General features: G+C 32.4%; 1 protein-coding gene across 2 annotated transcripts; it reads right to left on the bottom strand.

Annotated features, from left to right (window-relative positions):
• Positions 1-294: 294 nt before the first annotated feature.
• LOC106640575 (protein croquemort) lies at positions 295-19,520 on the bottom strand. Of its 2 annotated transcripts, none has more exons than XM_023392740.2 (10): positions 19,317-19,520; positions 11,377-11,679; positions 10,137-10,300; positions 6,013-6,157; positions 5,713-5,922; positions 4,574-4,785; positions 4,101-4,512; positions 3,254-3,327; positions 1,562-1,775; positions 295-709 (listed from the first exon to the last, which is right to left on the bottom strand). In XM_023392740.2, the coding sequence occupies exons 2-10, from the start codon at positions 11,491-11,493 to the stop codon at positions 590-592; spliced, it is 1,668 nt and encodes a 555-aa protein (XP_023248508.2). In that variant the 5' UTR covers positions 11,494-11,679; positions 19,317-19,520; the 3' UTR covers positions 295-589. The 2 variants fall into 2 exon arrangements, with proteins under 2 accessions (XP_023248508.2, XP_014210136.2); XM_014354650.3 differs by having other exon boundaries at positions 11,377-11,676.
• Between the last annotated feature and the right edge of the window lie 409 nt (positions 19,521-19,929).

The following is a 19,929-nucleotide window of genomic DNA, read 5'->3' as shown; positions in this document are numbered from 1 at the left end:
GTAGTAATTACAGTCATTTTAATTTAAAGAGTTTTTATACATAGTACATGTATATTCATACATCTCACTTACATAATTATACTTAACCAACTTTTTTTAAAAATTATCAATTTATATAAAATTCTGCTGCAAGGCATTGTTCGAATATGTTTATAATAAAATGAAAAATCAGTTTGTCAGTGGAATAAAGATAACCTAATCGTACAATTTTATAAATTTATTTGCATGTATAGCAAAACTTTGTGTCAGTGTCACTCACTGCTCTTTTTTTTGTTTTACTTTTTTTTCTCTGTCGATTAAAATCAGTCTCTTACAACATCGTTATCAAACGATGTACATGTCATGATTTATTTGGGTCTTACTGATGCAGATATTATCATCTCTCAGATTATTAGCAAAACTATCTTTCATAAATTTAAAATCACATTTAACACTGGAATGCAATTCACTTATTCACAGATGTTGTACTGGAGTGTTTTTCAGTGAAAGCACTGAAAAAGCCAGGGCTGCGTGAAGACTTGATGAACATTTCGATTCGAAAAGTATTTTTTCTTCTCATTGTGAACGATTTCACATTATCACACGTTTGCTAAAGTTTTGGGTGCAAACGACGGTCAGTTCTTGTTTGAGTATCCTCGCTAGTACCAGCTTTGTCCATGTATACAACTTCGGTCTTTACCTGTGACATGTCCACTCCATTGGGCTTATTCTACAGAAAGTTATACCATAATATGAAGTAATACCCGAAAGTCTTTACGATATCATAAATACTAAAATTTTTACTGGGGCACAAAAAGATTAAAGCCCATCAAATGAATAAAAAGTACCGTAAGAATGTTCAAAATGTTGTTAATCGCATTTTCAGCAACAGAAGCAAAATATTTTTTTTAATCAACAAATGATAAAAACAAAAAAATGCATAAATAAAAACAAAACAAAATGCTAGCGAAATGATGAAATATTTGAATTGTTTCCATTCGTTCATGTTTTTGAAAAATAATAATGCGTTTTATAGTCTTAGACCAAAATTTTTTACAATGATATTACTAAGTCTATACTAGAATTCAAGGTGTACATGTAAGATTTAATATTTTTTAAATAAAATATTGACATATGTGTTGACTATGTGCTAGAACTTTTCTCTGCATCAAAAAGTATTTTACATATTTCATTATAGTAATTAAATACTTCTGAATTCATATTATTTTGAAATTTGATGGATAAAAACAATAGCTATTTACACAATAAATGCGGAAAAGAAAATTTCTCGCACTATTGGGGTTACTGGCATCAACCATAAATGTAAGTCTATCACGCAAGTACTGTAATTGTCATACACGTATTATAATAAATATTTCCAATGCGGCTTTTGGTGTTGGATGTAAATCTCACACACTAGTATAGTACAGCTTTATTTACAAACAGATATTAAATTTTATAAAAATCTAAAATTATATAAAAAACGATTTAGTTTATGATAACTAAAAGGCGTTATTTTTCAACTATTTCTTTTTATAGAAGAACAAGGTATCATTTCTAAACTACGAGTAATAACATGTACCTGTGTAAACTGGTGTTGATAATTGGCATAATAATTCGCAGCAACTCCAAAGAGTATGAAAGAACCAATAAGAACTAGCGCCAATCCAGTGATCATCAATATTGTTGTTAAATTTAGAAACAACTTTAAATTTCCCACCATGTCATCTGGGATCCCAACTTTCATTTCAAACCAGAACATCGGGAAATATAATGTAGGAACATCTTTGAACATTCTGAAAATGATAACCATAAGAATATTAATAAATAATAATAACTTAAATAATTATCATACTAATAAACTACAATCCCTAAGAAAGTCATACAGATAATAACAAAAATGTATTGTAAATAGCATGTTTAATATGCCCATACCATGAAACATAATATATTAAAACATTTCACGTGAGAAATTTTTAATTGGACCGTAACGAAGCTTTCTTTAAATTTTTTCTCAAATTTTATTTGTGAGCTACCATAAGACACCACAGACTAATTTCTGAAGCCCTGCACAATCAAAAACTCCCCAAGAAAATTTGAAGATATGACACAAAGATTTACGCACATATATAAACACGCTTAGAAATTTTTTCAAATATTATGTATTTTAATATTTTGCATCAAAACGTAACATTTTTATTTTTACACAAGGATTTTATTTTGATAAAGCAAATTAAAACTGTATGATTACAATCAAGAATGATGATTTGAATGATTGCAGTTATCATTCAAGGAAGTTAACAATAAGATATGTTACGTGTCACTGACAGTGGCATTGTATGATTATAAGTGCTGTCAATATCAACATGGATGAGAACTACTTAATCGAAACAGGGTAAATAATGAACAATATATAAAACCCAATAGTAAGATAAGTAATCTCAAGTATGATAAGCAGTACTTAAAGTAAAAAATCCAAAAGTTCTCTAAGATGGTTTTAAAAGGATAGAAACAATAGTGTAATAGCAACAACAAGGTGTCGTAATGTAACGTTGGTAAATATTTGCTAGATACATTATATAAGTTGTGCATACTTGTCAATAAAGTTGTATAATTTAAGATCATATAAAAAATAGATGCAAAAATGAAGTATCTAAAAAGAAACATAAAAATGTATATAAAATGAATTAGGTACAAATAAGGTAATCAATTGTTAATAAGTGTAATAATGTGTTAAGCACAAAGTAGTCCATAAAGCATATTGAGAACTGTTAGTTTAATTATGATTGTCGCGGTACGAAAATATATAACATGTTAATTAAAAAATAGTAGTGGTAGATTTAAAAAATCGTCTTTTTCATAAACAAAGTCCTCGGGTTGTCCCACAAACTGATGAGTAGTAAATATAAAGCCTCTGTTCGACAAAGCTTCATTATAAATTTGATATTTCTTATTACAGAGCATTAAACTAGTGTCTACATTAATGGCTGATAACTATGTTCATTCTTAATTAAATTGGTATGGCAAATACGATACGGATCGATCGTAGGTGCCTATTAAACTTGAACGTGATGTATTTTTAGCTCATCGCTACTGAAAAGTGATCTAAGAGTGAGATCTTGAAAGAAAGATATCACGCGAATGTGTATCAGTAGCCAACAAGTATCCAGCGATAAAAAATTGGCAGCTGATACGACTCTTAAGAGCACTAACCGAGACATGCTCGACTTATCAATGGATCGTGCGAGGATTTTTTTTTTATATATATACTTACACCACGCTTTTTGACGGCCGTAGCAAGATGTTGACCTGTAATCTGGCAGCTACGTCAATTGGGATACCGGTCGTCTGGAAGGAAGGTACAAAAAAGTATGAAAAAAAATATATATATATTTTTCATGAATCGTTGGCACGTGCAACGGACGATGTGCTTAAATGGTTACGTAATGTGACGTGTCTTGGATACTTAAAGACACAATGTACGTTATGAGAGGGGTAAATAGTTCACGTGTTGTTGCCCCCAGTTATTTATAAAAACGTAATTTTCGTACGTATATGTAGAGTTCATTATAGATGATTGGTTGGGGATCGGCCAAAAGAAAAAGAGAAGCATTATGTATTTTTTACTCGAATATGCTTAAGCTTCATTTCATTAACTTGATGTGGTAGCTTCATCAGGCTCTTAAAAAAGTAAATTCCATTTTTTTTTTTTTTAATTAAAACGGGAAGTAGCTACAGATTCAAAGATATTCAATAATGATTAAAAATATCAATAGGTACATCATTTATTACTTTAATGTTTAACAACTTGTAACTGATTATGTGAACAATTACTATTATAATTTCAGTGGTCCCAAAAACGTATACACACTGTCAAGTTTGAATGACTCATTGATTTTTCGAAACAAATGACCATCGATATTTCCGTAGTAACAATTATAAAAAAGTCAAAAAAAAATCACAGATAAACTGAGCTTTGTAAAGATAAAAGGTAACAATATAAAAACAAATGTTATGAACCCATTGCTATAGAGCAAAACAAATGAGTTATGCAATCATAATCATAAAAAAAAGCAGTCGATAAGATTGCCTTCCCTGTAGTACCAACACCCAATACTTACCGGTTCAAGAGTTATGTAGAAACTATGTTTATCATCGACCGGCTGGAGTCCAGTGAAACTCGAAGCGAGCACTTTGTCTCCTCTATTGAAATGTGGCAAACTAATGAAACCCGGTGCACCGTAACGACAAGCCGTTATATTTAGCACACCCATGGGCGAGCACTCGCCGTTGCAGTAGCACTTGCCCTCATTCATCTCTTTGAAGTCTCTATCGATCTCGGGCTGGGGCTTGACAACAGTTGGATCGGCAGCAGAGAAACCTTCCGCAGTGGTCATCGATTCGACATATTTGAATTGCTGGTGTGGATAATGCCGGCGTGTGTCGTTGCTCAGGGTTTTCTTGCCAAGTGCAAATTTGTAACCCTGGATGCCCTTGTAAACTACTTCCTTTTCAAACTCGTATGTCACTGGTCTGGAATCAAATGACTTTTGTACTCCAATGTCCTAGTAAAACTATATGAAGGTACCCTTACCGGCATATGTCAGGAGTGAAGAGTCGGATGTCCTCCGTAGTCCTGTATGGGGGCCAGAATTCACCTGCGCTACCTTCAATTGTATTACAAGGGGACTCGTAATAATTCGTTGCGTTTTGGTAATTCCATTTTATCACTTTTCCCAGATTTTCTATGTCATTTACACCGGTTGCCATATTATTTGTTCCATCAAACATCGTAGATCCATTTCTCTGGAAGGATATCGATGATTCATTAAGTATTTATAACACAAATGTTTGACATGAATTTAGAAATTGAATAAGGAGCGAGGCAAGATGTACGACAAGAAGCAGGTGTCACGTCGAAGAATAGTCAAGAAGCACTTGGAGAAACGAATTATCATCCACCGTGTGTTCTGAACTATTTGTTTCTTCAATCAGTGACCCAGATCCGAACTGGAGCTATTCAGTGTCAATTTAAAACCAACGGCCAAGAATCGCGTTCTACGTTCATTCAAAGGCCGATCGAGTTCGTTTAAATATTTGCTTCTGCCGTTACTCCGCGATGATTAAGCTCTTACGTGTAATTAACGAGATCACTCGAGGCTTTCTACGTACGAAGCTCGTGCATGCAAGTAATTTCATTCGCGGTGGATTCATTCCCACGTCTGGCCAAACTTACGAAAAGTTCTTCCAAGTTTGCTCAACTAGACTTCCCCAAACTTGTATTGTACATGGTATAAAACGTGGATATTTGGGAAAACTTTGTCCAAGTTTCCAAAAATTCTCTAGTGATTGCTTAAGTTACCAAGTTTATCTTGTAATCAAAACTTGCGTTGTATTTTTATTGCAGCGTAATTATGGGATTAATTTTTCCCCAAAACCTTGCAAAGTTTGTGGTCAAACGTGGGGACAATAACTTTCCGCAAGTTGAGCCAGGCTTGAAAATTTCATTGTCGAATCTCGCAATTTCTCGTGACAAATCGGATTTGATAAGTGAAGTGTTTGGATCTTCTTCCAAGATAAATGTAAGGCCACACTGACGGCCATCAAGATGGAACGTAATTTGAAGAATAAATGAAAATTTGTCATTGCACGCACACAGTCATGAAAGTAGAGCAAGCGCCAATCAGATCTTATGAATAATGCATTCGACCTATTAAACGATTAAAAGCACACCTCGTAAAACCAGCCGAAACGATCGAAGGGTGGGGCAGTGTCATCCAATCCTGACATCCTGCCCATGGAAATGAGGTGATCTTCGAAGCCGGTAAACAACAGTTCGTCAACTGTTTTGACAACGTAATACTTACTGGAGAACTGATCGAGCATGTAGGACAGACTTTGCTGCATCATGTAAGGCCAGAATCTTGTCTTTTCTGCTGCGGACTGTAAAATTTTTTGTTTTTCATCATCCATCTTATTGCTACCTACGTTGAAATTTTTATTAATGTAACAAAGTTATTGTTGTTAACTCACCACTGCAACCACGTTCAATTCGCAGATCTTATCGTCTAGAGAGCCATTACTCCTTGATTTGTCTAGGAACCACGTTCTTCGTTGTTGATAACTTACTGTGTCATTCTCTGGATGGAATACTATATTGACTTTTTCTCTCCTTTCTCTGCAAGAATGACAATCTCAAAATAAGCTTGAAAATAAAAAGTTCTTGAAATGAATGGAAAGTAAGATGGTTTATCTCCTTTTCTGAGCAAAACACGGGAATCATACACAGTATCTATATGGATCATTTTTTTAAATGGATGAATTAAGTGCTTAGCATTTACAAATTATTTTTCTTAACTTATGTGAAGCTCAATTCAGACTGACTCTATAATTATATTGTAACACATGCTCACAAGGTGTTTTCAGGCTCCATAGTTGCCTAATAAAAAATGTGAAACTGCTCCGAGATACACACTCGTTTACTTGATCTATAAAACCGTTATACCTAGTAATATTCAATTTATTTCATTCAAATGAGTTTTTCATCGTTCTAAAGTACAAGAAAAGGTGGTACGCGTCTCTGACTTTCGAATATTGCGGCATAAAAAAATTTGAAAGTCCACACTCCGTACGCCATTACAAAATGGAAATTTCAAAATCTTTGGATCATGATAATGACATTTTCACCCGTTTTTTCTAATTAATGTTGACGCAATTAATTATTTTTGACTTTATCTCAAAAAATTATGTAACAAAATAGTACTTCTTACTATTTACAAATGCTTTGGACACGTATTACGATATAAATGATGTTTTCATTGACTTATCTAAAGGTCATATTTTGATTATTATTCGATCCTTGTGAATCGAAATACATTGAAATGATGATTACTTAGAAATCACACGCCTCATTCAGGAAGAGAATAATCATACGGTGAATATTTATTAAGCTTCTTACAACGATAGATATTCAAGCAACCTTCGATGAAAATATATTTTCAAATAAGTAATTAAATGTTCAAAATTCCATCGACCCAAATATCATCATCTGCACTCTTCTCAAACCGTTTCTCGCAGTCGTTACTCTGTATGCTCGTATATAGCGAGCCAGAACGAAAGACTACTTAGTCGGGCAATTATTTCATGTAGGTTTGCCGGCAGTCAGTCAGTCAGTCAGGCTCGCCCACATACCGAATACGCTGTATATATATATATATATATATATATATAAGTACACGCGTAGCGTGCGAGTGCAAGTGCAAACGGCCCGTCAGTCTAATCAAAGAAGTGAATCGTCTTATTGCTCATCGAGATGTCAATACCGCGAGGTTAAGCGCTCCTTTCCTCGTCAAGTTACAAGTTACGTATTACCACTGGCACTTGTAGCTAAGCTGCTGTACCATTCTCTATGGATGATCTTTATCTACCAGAGTGCCTTACTAGAGGCTTATGCTTTTTTTATTGAAAAATGTGTCCAGTACAATGTTAAGACAATTTTGATTTATTTAAAGTAAAAATTAAAAAGCTTGGCAGATTTTTTTTTTTTTTATATTTCTTAAAACTAAAATATTGTGTATATTGAGCTATTTGATGTCAAAAGTTTATTCAGATTTTTTTTTTTTTGTTATATAAAAAATTGTGATGCATTACTGGATGTAATCTGGCACATAAAATTTAAACCTTTTTGTGATTCAATTTCCTCACAAAATCAACGTTCTAGATAAGAAGAACACGTGGATTTTGAGTTTTAGTTATACAAATGAATAATTATGAGTAATATTAGCTAGTCCAGGTATTCAAACTATATAAATTCTAAAAATATGAATAGTATAATTATGTCCTATTTTTCTATGAATATTTACGCTTCGAGAGACACACTTGTAACATTATATAAATTTAATACTAAAATTTATCACACTGATGCACGATTATGATTTGTTATGTTGTGCGATGAAATAAAAATATTAAAGGATTATTAAATATTATTGTAACTTTTATCATTGTTACTATTATTATTACTTATAACAATTATTATTATTGTTATTATTATTATTATGATCATTGTTGTTGTTGATGTTTTTATAATTATTGTTATCATTATTATTAGTATTCAATAAAAGTTTAAGGTCACTTAAGATTACGTATGAACAAAACATAATAAAGTACTCATAATTTGTAATTGGATTAGTCAGTCATTGTTCGTTTCTCAACAATTTAATTACTTCCAGACAATGTAAAACTACTTTACTAGGGTTAAAATTGTTTTTGGCACAAGCTTTTATACAAGTTCAACTTTTATTTATCTCTGTCTGTTTGTTTACTAGCTGATAAAGTAAAATTGTATATTATCTAAATAAAATAAGTTAATTTAAACAAAGTTTTAGGCTGTTTTATTCAATAATAAACTTTGTGTAACCAATCATTTCTCAGAATCTCTACAATAGTTTCTTATTATTCGAAGGTTGAAACTTTTTTTTTGCTGACCCATATACCACGTGATTAAATACTACTTGTTTACTTTAATTGTTTGACTTAAAGTAAATAAATTACCTATAATGTGGCATTCCTAGTAAGTTAACAAAAATTACAATAGTTTTAAAAAATTCAAGAGTTAAAACGAAATATTCTCCAAGTTCTTAGTTTTTCTAGAAATCTGTACAATTTTATCAATAGTCTGCTTATAAAATTAATGTAGAAACATAAATTTACTTTTACTGTACACTTCTACCCGTACACTACTTTGTGTGATTTTTACTCCACCACTTATGTGTGTATAGGGTAATTAATCCTAACTCCTAACCCCGTCTATAGAACCTCTTATGCTCACTCCTAGCCTCTTAAAGGAGAAGAAATACTAGCCAGAAACATCTCTGATGAAAAGTTAAGCCGATCGGGAATGTATTTACCTGTGCCCCACTAGAATAGCTTCACCTCAGATCAGCCCCCAACTAATGTAGCTTCAACTGCTTCTTATAACAATTTATTTTTATTTACAATAATTTTATTTGGCATGAGGGTTAAATCAAACATTTAACTGAGAACCATTACTGATGTTACCATAAGATATTTTTAATGGTATTTTCCGTACTGTAAGAAACATCATTTTTTTTTTACAAGGATGTTTTTCAATACTTGAATACATACTGACACCAGCATAACTCTTCATCAATAATAAAAAGGAAAGTAAATAACTAAATTTATAGTGTTGAATGAAATCTCTTTGTTTCCTTGGCATTTTGAATATTTTTTAATAAAAAATATGTAGGTGTTTTATTTCAAAATATTTAGGTGAATTTAACTGTTTTATTACAATTTGAATCATTATTAAAACTAAATTCTATTAGCATTATGAAATTTAGACATTAATTTCATGATTTTTTATTGGATATGAAAAATTTATTGAAAAATTTAATTATTAAAATAGAAAAAGTTATTTGATAAAATTTCTAAAATCGGAAAAATTTCAACTAAGCAAAATTTATAAATTTTTAATATAACTATTGCACGATTTTCGTGATAGTGTATATTTGAAGGTAATTAAAAGACTTACTTAATTTCAAATATTTAATACAGTCTTATAATTAAGAAAAAGTTAACTGATTTAAACGAAGATTGTTTGTGGTAAACATTCTATGTTAAACTATTTTTGAATCATCAGCTAAAATATAATAAAAATTTTTTTAAGAACTAAAATTTTTTTCTATTGCAGACATTCATTCGTTTTACTTAGTAAATGTATCCACCCGGTCATACGATATACACTAGTAAGATACATATCTTTTTGATATAACGTTTCTTGTTGGAGTGATTAAGCTCATGTTTTGATTAAAGAAATATGTGAGTATAGCTTAGATGCATGTGACTAATTAAATGCACACAAATTCCCTCAATATTAAATAACGAAAATTCATTGACGAACAATTATTATACATTTTATTTTTCTTAATTTTAGATTAAGACTAAATGGGTTAAAAATTTAAGCAAATGTCAAGAAAAATGGGATATGCGGTACTTGCAATTTATTAAGCTTACAAATAAATAGTATTTTAATTAAAAAAAAGTAATAGAAAATAAAATAAAAATGTTTTTGTATTGATTTAAATTTTATACAGATGAAGTGTATAAAATTTGCATAAATTAAAAAAATATATATTTACCTGAAACTGTACGGTCCTAATTGAACTAAGTTTGGTTTTTTGCTTAAATCTAGAAGATCTTCTGGATTAGTCCAATTGAAAAAATAAATATCTAAGTATGTGTTCATCTTGTCTGTGTCCCTCCACATCTCATAAGCTTTAGAGTTTGGCGTTAGTGAAAGTACCTATAAAAAATAAATTGATGACAGTGACACATTGTCTGAGAGTAATGGAAAATCCATAATAGTAAACAGTCAATGTATTAAAAACCGGTTATAAAAATGTTTCCGTTAAGGAGCAATTGCATAAACGAATATGTTGAGTGGGACACGAGCCAATGGCAAAGCTTACTTAGTTGCAGATATTTACATAATCATGTAATAAATTCTCAAATCAAAGACTTTAGTATTTTTTCCTTAAACATACGTTTGAATCATTTTCATCAATCGTTTGAAGACAGGAAATCTTAAGATGCCACTGAATGAAAATTCATTTTTTTATAGTCTCTTAAAACGAGTAACAGTAAAAATATTTCATTTGCATTGATGAAAGAAATTCCTTTGATCCAATGAAATGTCACTACTAAATTACTCAACAAAGGAAGTACTGTGCGTGCCGTCAAAAATACCTTTGTCGAAAAGCAAATAAATTTTCAAGCTCATAGTTGCAACGACACTAAAATGACACGATAAATCGCCAAAAGAAATAGAATAATTTGAAAGTAAGTACCGAGTGACCGAAGCGTATTTACAACACGCGAGCGTTAAGTGTCACGAGAATCCATGTTTTTCGGAATTAAAAAAAAAATAATAGTGGTAAAAAAGTGTTCAACCTTCGTACACGTCTTAGCTATAATTAATACTCTGATTTTTTTTTTTTTTTTTTTACAAAACTATTTTTACGAGTTTTTACGCGATGAGTTAATGTTTCAAAAGGGTATCAGCACGAACGACTACAATTACGAAAGTCAACGCTAAGGTTGAGCCGGCCGGCAACAATACCTCAACAAAACGAGCTTAAGAATATGCTACAATAAGTATTGACTCAAGGCAAAAATAAAGAAATTATAATTAACGCATGCATAAATAAACAAAGTTATCATTCAGGGCGCGGCTGTCGTTGCCACAACGTTTGGATCACACACTTTTACGTCACGTGTGAGACCGCACGAGAGCGCGACACTTTTAATCCGAGTTTCATCGAAATTAAATTTTTCAACTGAAGCGAGTTTATAAAAACAACAAAAAAAACGAGTACTTACGTTGTTAACGATTTTGCCGAAGATAGCGTGTCGCAGTAAGTACAGGGCCGCGCCGAAGATGATGAGGGTGAGGCCGGCGCTGCCCAGCAAGGCTCGCCTGACAGTCCAGGGCCTCATGGCTGCGGCACGTCTACGACTACGGCTGCTGCTGTTGGTGTCTCCAAGCTATGGCCTCTGTATACCAGCATGTGCTCCCTTTTCTCTCTGTCTTTCTTTCTCTTCTTTCCTCCGTTGAAGTAAGACGTTGTTCTTCCTCCGACTCTTTGCGAGTGTACGTGTCACCCACTGTACACTGACCGGCTGCTGCAACAGATAACAACACGAGTATCTAATCAGGACCCCGGCTAGATTCTGTAGCTCTTGACATATGCTTTCCGCGCATTAGCTGTGAATCGGCTCTTCCTCTATTTTTTTTTTTTTTTTTTTTATTTCTGCCGATTTTCCCAACCAAAATTGACGGCGGTGGTTAGCTTGAGAAAATCTTTCCTGTGGATTAATACCGTCAGATTTGGGTGGCGATTGGGAGGAAGGTTGGGACCCACGCTCAGACGAAAAATTTTTCACTTGAAAACGAAAGGCGGTTCACTAATAATACGAATGAGAAAGTGGAACGATATTTAAATATCCAGAATAACGAGGGATCGAGAGGCGTGAGAGTGTCGTGTTTCAGGTATTGTACAAAATAATACCTAACTTTTAATTGATCTTGAATAGATTATGATTGGAGTAATTGATTTGATCTGCAACCCATAAGGCAAAACCATTTTCTATTGGAAGCCTTTAAACAATGATGCTCTTAATATTTAGCTTCACTCCGTCAATAAACGTTAGTTCGTTCGTTACGTTCGATTGCTCGATAATTACTGTTGTACGATATGGAACGGAAATCAACATGCAAGATGCGGTCTTTGTTAATTAAAAGTATTGCGGAAAACTTGAATTAAATATTGTTTTTGTGAGCAAAAAAAAATACTGTATTTTATTTGCTGGCTTGTGACTCGGTAACATCATCCACCTGTGATGATTGAATCATCTAGAAGTGAGGTTTATTCATTAGAAACGCGGTAATTAGGATTACATAATTGCGGTCGTATAGTATGGCTTCGAGTTACAAAACAAAGAGACGTACGGATGTTTGGTTGTACAAAAATTACGAGTACATGAATTGAAAAAAAAAAAAGAAAATGATAATAAATGTTTGATACAAGCTTTAAAAAAGATATGTTGATTTTTATTTTTATCTCAGTCTTTCGGACTCGATGGGATCAAAGATGATTCGTGCTTGAAAGAATCGAGTATCGTATATTGCTGCGATTAAATAAAAGGAATGTCGAATTAAATAGATCAATTGAATTTTAGCAGAAGATCATCTAATAATTGATTCAACCTCCCTCACTGATTTAAAATCAAACTTTTGTAACGATTAACTTACAATGTATGATTTGTTGAAATAAAAATAAGTTTTCGAGAACAGTGTAGCAATAGAAGATAGTAAGTTCGGTGATTATAATTTTTTATGAAAATATTTTTGCTGAACAGCTTTTAAAACGTTAGAAAATATAAACTGAAAAGATACTGAAATGGTTTATTCAAGTTCATTTTAATGTTTTTTATGAATTACCATGGAACGATTTAAAGTATTTCAAAGGTGTTTTTCATTATATATATATATATATATATATATATATATATATATATATGTATATATATACATACATATCTTTTCATAGTATTTAATTAGTATAGTAATAAGTCAATACACCAGATGCAAGAAAAAAGTTATTTGATTCCAATCTATCGTTTTTATAATGATCAGACGATTTTTTAATAATTTTTTCAAACGCTGTCTATTTTAAAAACATTTTGCATTGTTGCGCGTAACAACTATAATGCAAAAATTAAGACTAAAACCAAATATAAGTATCTCCAACTTTAAGTAAAACTTTTTGAAACGCAAAATGGAATAGAAAAATCTCGAAATTGCCATAAACCATACTACGTTATAACAACTGAATCCCACGCCATAATTTAAGGTTCTGAGATATTTTTAACGATTCGTCTTTATGTCTCTGTCTCTACAGTACCGTCTCTGTACCTCCATTTTAAATTCCCTCAGGACTCACTATAAAATCTTCAACACTATTAACTGTTTCTTTCTCTGTATTTTTGCCTTTGTAGCTGTTTTTAAATTACGAGATTTCTACTTCATTGACTTTTTTTTGTCACTGTGTCTCTGGCTCCATAATAATATCCTTACCTCCATTCTCGTATTAATAAATCTATCTTAGTATAATCAATGATTCTGAAATTTCGTTCATCTCTATGTCTTTGGTCTGTTTTTCCAAATTCGTAAGACTATTTTAATAGGAGTACCTCTAAATTTATATATGTCTATCAATGAATCTATTGTTTAATTTCTTTCCCACTTTGTATAGATGGCCGTACTTACATTTTTCATTAACATATCCCTGCCGTTAAATCTTTGTGACTTTACTTTTGCGTATCTGTTTGTATTTTTCCAGATACTTTATTTTATGTTATTATTTTTCTTGGTCCTCATATACGAGCACACATTTTTTCTGTATCTACGTACGCCTTTACAGTAAAAATTTAACCTTTTTTCCCCTTTTATTATAGGTGCTTTGTCCTTTTTCGAATTCTTTTCCATTTTGTTTTTACCTTTAGGTAATTAAAGTAACGTACAACATTTTTTTAATTTTTCTTCTGTATTAGTGTTTAAATATTTGTCATATTTTTACTTTAGCCTCAAACTTTTGTTGACTTACAATCTTAGCCACTATCTGTATTAGTAATAGTGTCTTTATTTCAGTGTTAGTACATCTATTTACAGTAAGATACACCTGTAGATCAGTATCTAATCTGAGCTTCTGTTTTTATGTTTCTCCATTTTAATATTTCTTTTTTACTCTTTTAGTTATTTCTTACAACGACTTCGCCTTTTATTTACAACACAGTTTATATTTTTTTTTTCTATATCTCTATTTTTATTATCATTTTTTTTAAACTCTCAATATGTTTTTTCTATAACTTTAAGACTGTATCTTGATGTCTTAGTCTTCGAGTAGTTGAATCTGTATTTATATCTTTGTTCCTCTGTTACTGAATTTCAATATCTTTGAATAAGCCTTAAGGTATTTGTTAGTAAGCCTGCCTGTGACTTTTTTTGAGTATGTGTTTCTAAGTACGTATATTTTTTCCATTAAGTTACCATTCTTAATTAATTTTATCAGTATTTCTAAAATATTTTTGGGTCTCTATTTAAAATTTTTCATTATTTAGTCTACGTGTCCACATGTACTCATAGGTCTAAATATCCATCCGTTCCCACGTTACCATCTTACATTCTGTGATTAATGGTCTGCATTCTTATTTCTTTTTCTCTGTCTTCCATCTCCATGTAACCCAAGCGATGTCTCTTTTTATGTTTGTTTTTGTCTTATATAACTATGTTCACATATTTTTACTTTGTTCCTGAGTCAGTGACTGTATACCACTGTAGTTTTATATTTCTGTGTCTAAGTCTGTAAATATCTATGATCTGGATTATGCAATTTTTCTTGTACGATTTATCTTAATTTCTTAATATATGTATATAAGTCTATGAATTTCTGTTACTACATAATAATTTTGTTGCCTTTGTCTTCTATCTCTTTATTCGATAAATATTCATTTTTAAATCTATTTTGAATTGTATGTATCTGACATAGTATCAATGTTTTAATTTTAATTTTTTGCGATTTTTTTTTTTACTATGTACATAGTATGATGATAATAAGATACACGACAGATGTGCAGTGTAAGTAGAGAAGGGAGATCGAAATTTATAATAAGTCCTAACCATTTAGTCCATGGTAAGTACAAACATGTGTATTTAAAATTTTAACAATACCGTTTACAGAAAAAAACTGGGAAAAAATTTTAAGGTGGAGTATCAAAAACATTTTTAACTAGTTACGCCTCTTGGTTTATATTTTTCACACTTCAAAAGTTGTCGGAAGAATCTTAAAAATGAAGATTACATGAAGGCATTTTTTTAAAACCAAAAAAATCATAAATTTCTTTCACGAGGTTTATATACCAACTACTTACTACCTAACACTTTGCACGTGTTTCTTTTGCATCCATCGAGAAATATCATCGCGAACAGTGTATCTCAACTAAATTCAATCAACGGTCTCGAGACTAACCATTGTTTTGAGAATGCTAGGTACTCGAAACATGTGAATGACGTATACGACCCTGACTAATGTGAACTCTTGAAGGTTGAAAAGCAACACTGGTTAAATATATCAGCAGACGAAGTTCACTTGGTACGGCATGTATCTTTAAACCAAGTGGATGGAGAGCCAAAGAAATTTACAACAATGATTTAAGAAGATAAAGTAAAGTGAGTTTAATCGAGATTCTTAGTTTTAAGAAGAATCGATAAAAACTGTTTCTTACAAATCATGATTACTATTAAATGTATTTTGAAAAACACTATTTTTTTGGTTCTAAAATTTAATGTTGGCTACGTTACTTACGAATCTTACAAACATTTGACGTATGTGGTCGCGTGCACGTACGTGTATACTTTCTCAAATTGGTTTCTTTAGAAAGAGCTCAATGCGCTATTCTTAGTAGACACTTTGTCACGATTAATATTTACAAAGAGATACATCACCCAATGTTCCGTATGTTCGAAAGAAATTGTTGACGGCCGTAATAAGTTAAACTCTATGAATGGATGAGCTTGCGAGGATGCTTAAAAAGGACAATAACAGTAATAAATATTTATATAATTCTACGCTTAAAATGGTAACTGATAAAGGTAAACTGATTGATTTTTTTTTCTCCTATTGTTGCGTTATTTCCTATTATAATAGTAGAGGTATTTTTTGGTGTAAGGTCAAACAACGAACACTTTATCAAGCACAGTGAAAACAGCAAGTAAAATTACAAACAGGCACGTGTGTCGCAGAATTCAGCTAATGCGTGTACATATATTGGTCAAGGATCTCATACAGACTCAAAGTGGCTTGGTACTTTTCGAGCTACTTGTGGGACGACGACCTAGTATTTAGCCATCTAAGCCACTCTTGGCTACAACAATTAGACTCAAACATCAATGTTGTGATACTTAGGACCAATTGTATAATCATCCGATTATCACGTCACCTTAAACCTTGTAACAATAAATATGAACACAACTAAAGAATTTAGTTGTTTGCTACTTGTTGCAATTAGAATGTGATTGTACTTATTTTTTTTTGCAGGTAATACCTTGATTTACACATGTTTCATAAATACAAATATAAAGCGTATAAAGGGGCGAAAAAGGATTGTAGGAATTTTATCAGTAAGTTTGTTTGGGCAACGCAGGCTCGAAACTATTTTTCGTCAACACGATTGTTATCTGCAAGTGTATTTAACCTTGAAATATAATAAGGTAAATAACGTTTTAATGAGTATTACGTTACATACTGTCAGATGTATTGTGACACTTATTTTGAAAAAAAATACATACACAGAGCTTAATTGATTTAGGTGAAGAGATTTTTTTTTAATGTTTTGTAATCAATCGAGAGATAGTGGAAAATTCCATTAAAAGTGTATAAACGTGAGTGATTATAGAAAAGCATAATCATGACATACATTTCATACACCTTTATTATCAATTTTTGAGAACTGAAAGTAAAATTGATAATAGTAACTACACTAAGATAACGTGACCGTGGTTCTGATTCCCAAACAGTGCGACATTTCGGGCAAGTACCTCTGTGATCTTTCACATGTGCTTTTTCACCACGCAATGCTCTACGAGGAGAGTTTAGGCGACCTTCTCGTAGCAATTGCCTAATATCCCCCAATCCCCTTCCTTTGATGGAAGGCCCATCCCTTTCCTTGTCCCTTTCCCAAGTGCTATGTGTCCATAGTAGTGTCCTTATTAAAGTAGCCGGACGTAGAGCACTATAATAAAAAAAAAAAAAAACCATGTCTAGGACGTTTTGTCAGTATTAAACAAGTACTTATGAAAAAAAAAGAAACGAAAGCTTATATATATGAGATAATGAGATGTAAAAAATATCTTAAAACCAATGGTTCATTAACGTACGATTTTTTTATATGACTTGAGGGGTCAACGGTTTTACACTATTTTTAAGTAAATATCATATCAAAACAGAATCGTTATCATTTCTTTTGAATTTAAGAAGGGATCCTAATTTTTTATATTGTACCATAATAAATACAAATAATCCTGAACATTAACAAGAAACTATAATTAAAAAATAACTATGTCGTTTACCTCTTAAGTTTTGTTTAAGGTTCTGCGACAATAGTAATTAAGTGTTATTGTTGTTTTGTTTTTTTCATAATAATTAATGAATATGAAATTCATTGATTAAAAATACAATAATTTGATCGAACGATTCATCATTTATGATGTAAGTTCTTCGATTGTGTTCGAATTACGAAATTACTGCTGATTGTTAGAAAAATCGAAAACATGTAGGCTACAGTATCGACGAACAAATTCGTAATCGTGTACACTATTTTTTTTTCTACGGTGTCTATCCAATACGTTTTATCTTAAAAAAAATACCCGCGATCACTGATTACTGTAATATGATTGACGAGAACGTTTCGGAAGAATACTTGTACGCGTCACTGATAAAATAAAGGAGTAAAAATAAAGCTCGCTGAAAATAAAGTAAAATGCAATCTGTTTTTTTCTTTCATCTGACATTAATACAAAATGATCGTATAATAATTCATTGCCACGTGCTTAAAGCGTTATTTAAATTCATTTTTCAATTGTGTTGTAAAAATTAGAAAAGACGATGCCATGTCAATGTTTGGAGGTATAAAAATTATCAGTAACTATCATTTGGAGTTCATATTTCCATTCACATTAATATTCCAGCGATAGTCAAAGTAGAGATAACCAAACTGACTGAAACATCTTAGATTTACAAATTTGACTTCCAACGTTGAAACGAATCAAGATATATTGTGACGCGCGAGAGTTGTCAGATTTACGTAATGACAAAAAGTATCGTTCAATTATATACTCGCAACATTTTTCTGTAACGATATACTTTGCGTGCGATTTCGTGCGATGAGTAACGCGAAACCGGTTCTGGAAACGAGAAACATTCAATTTTACCGATACAAACACAACAACGCAACGCCGAGTGAATAATACGTAGTTAGGAAGTGTTTTGTCATTTTAACAAGACCAATGATACAATTTTTCAACTTTTTAATTGTTAAAGAAAAATGAGGCATTAAAAAAAAACAGTTTTTTCTATACCTCTGGAAGAATTTATCGGTAACAAAATTTCAGGATGATTGTAATAATAGGAAATAGTAATTTAAGGGTAAGTAATAGCCATTGAGTATATTATATGTTGCAAAAACTGTACGTATAATGAACAATCGCGTGGTAAAATCCTACAGCTGTCGATCATATTTGTACAGAATGGCCCTTAGATCGGCAGCCACCACGATCAAACTCGCAGACCATAACGCGTGAGAATCGCGTAGTACGTATTAGTGGGAAAATTAATGTTACACTAATTGTATTTGTGGAAACATTACACTTAGATTCAAATTATTTCTCCTTATCTACGGCTCAAATGATAATGGCATCGTTTTTACGTATCGTTTTATCGCCAAATCTTTCACAAGTAATTCACGCGCGTACGCGCAATAATTAATCCCCGATTAAATAAGAAATGATTACGCGGATGTGGGAACGCGCTCGTTATTGTAACAATGAAATTGATGTGCCGTTACCACGGGCGCGTATCCTTGTGACCATTCAAAAAAGGCTGTAAGTAACAAGTGAGCATTCAATGTACTCGTTACCACCTTGCAAGATGAGGTTGGCAAGTGAGCATCGGAACTGAAAATAAAAATTATATTAAAAAACTCACGTTTCTGAGGAAAGATCCAAACGCTCGCCACAGTTAATTCAGGAAGTTTGCTTGGAAACACTGTGCAACACCATTGTAAAACCAAGAATGGATTTCTCAAAAACCGAACACTAAGCTGGCAAGGGTATAGAGCGAACATGTGCGGCGAGCCGACGTCAAGTGCGCGAGCTCTCGGCGGAATGGGACGACGGGCTCGTGCGCGGCGACAAGAAGACTGACTGAGGAGGGACGCGTCGAGGCGGAGCAGCGGATTTGGCGTTAGGTAGTGCGAGAGCGAGAAAGAGGGTCGGTCACAGATAATAGAAAGATGGACGGGGGCAAGCACGCCGGGGAGCAGCAGGTAGATTTTTTTTTCTCTCTTTTTCTTACACTGGCGACGCTATTTAAGGAGGGGAGAAACTCTTTTGAGGAAAACTAACGTCTACGTCTTTTGCACGCTTGTGTGCATTGACGAGTTCATACACGTGATTGTACGCACGAGCGTTTCGAAGATACCAGCCGCTTACTGAGGGAGAAGTGGGATATGCTGTCCCGTTAGTCCCTACTTTTTATGGGGGTGCAGTAAAAACTGACGGGGGTTTCCTATTGTTCTTTCGGAAAATGCATTCGAAAT

This window comes from Copidosoma floridanum, unplaced genomic scaffold, assembly GCF_036245765.1.
Source record: "Copidosoma floridanum isolate Cflo_tuat_1 unplaced genomic scaffold, Cflo_Japanese_pri ptg000001l, whole genome shotgun sequence".
In the NCBI taxonomy this organism is placed as follows: domain Eukaryota; kingdom Metazoa; phylum Arthropoda; class Insecta; order Hymenoptera; family Encyrtidae; genus Copidosoma; species Copidosoma floridanum.
This window is presented reverse-complemented; position numbering and strand designations above follow the sequence as displayed.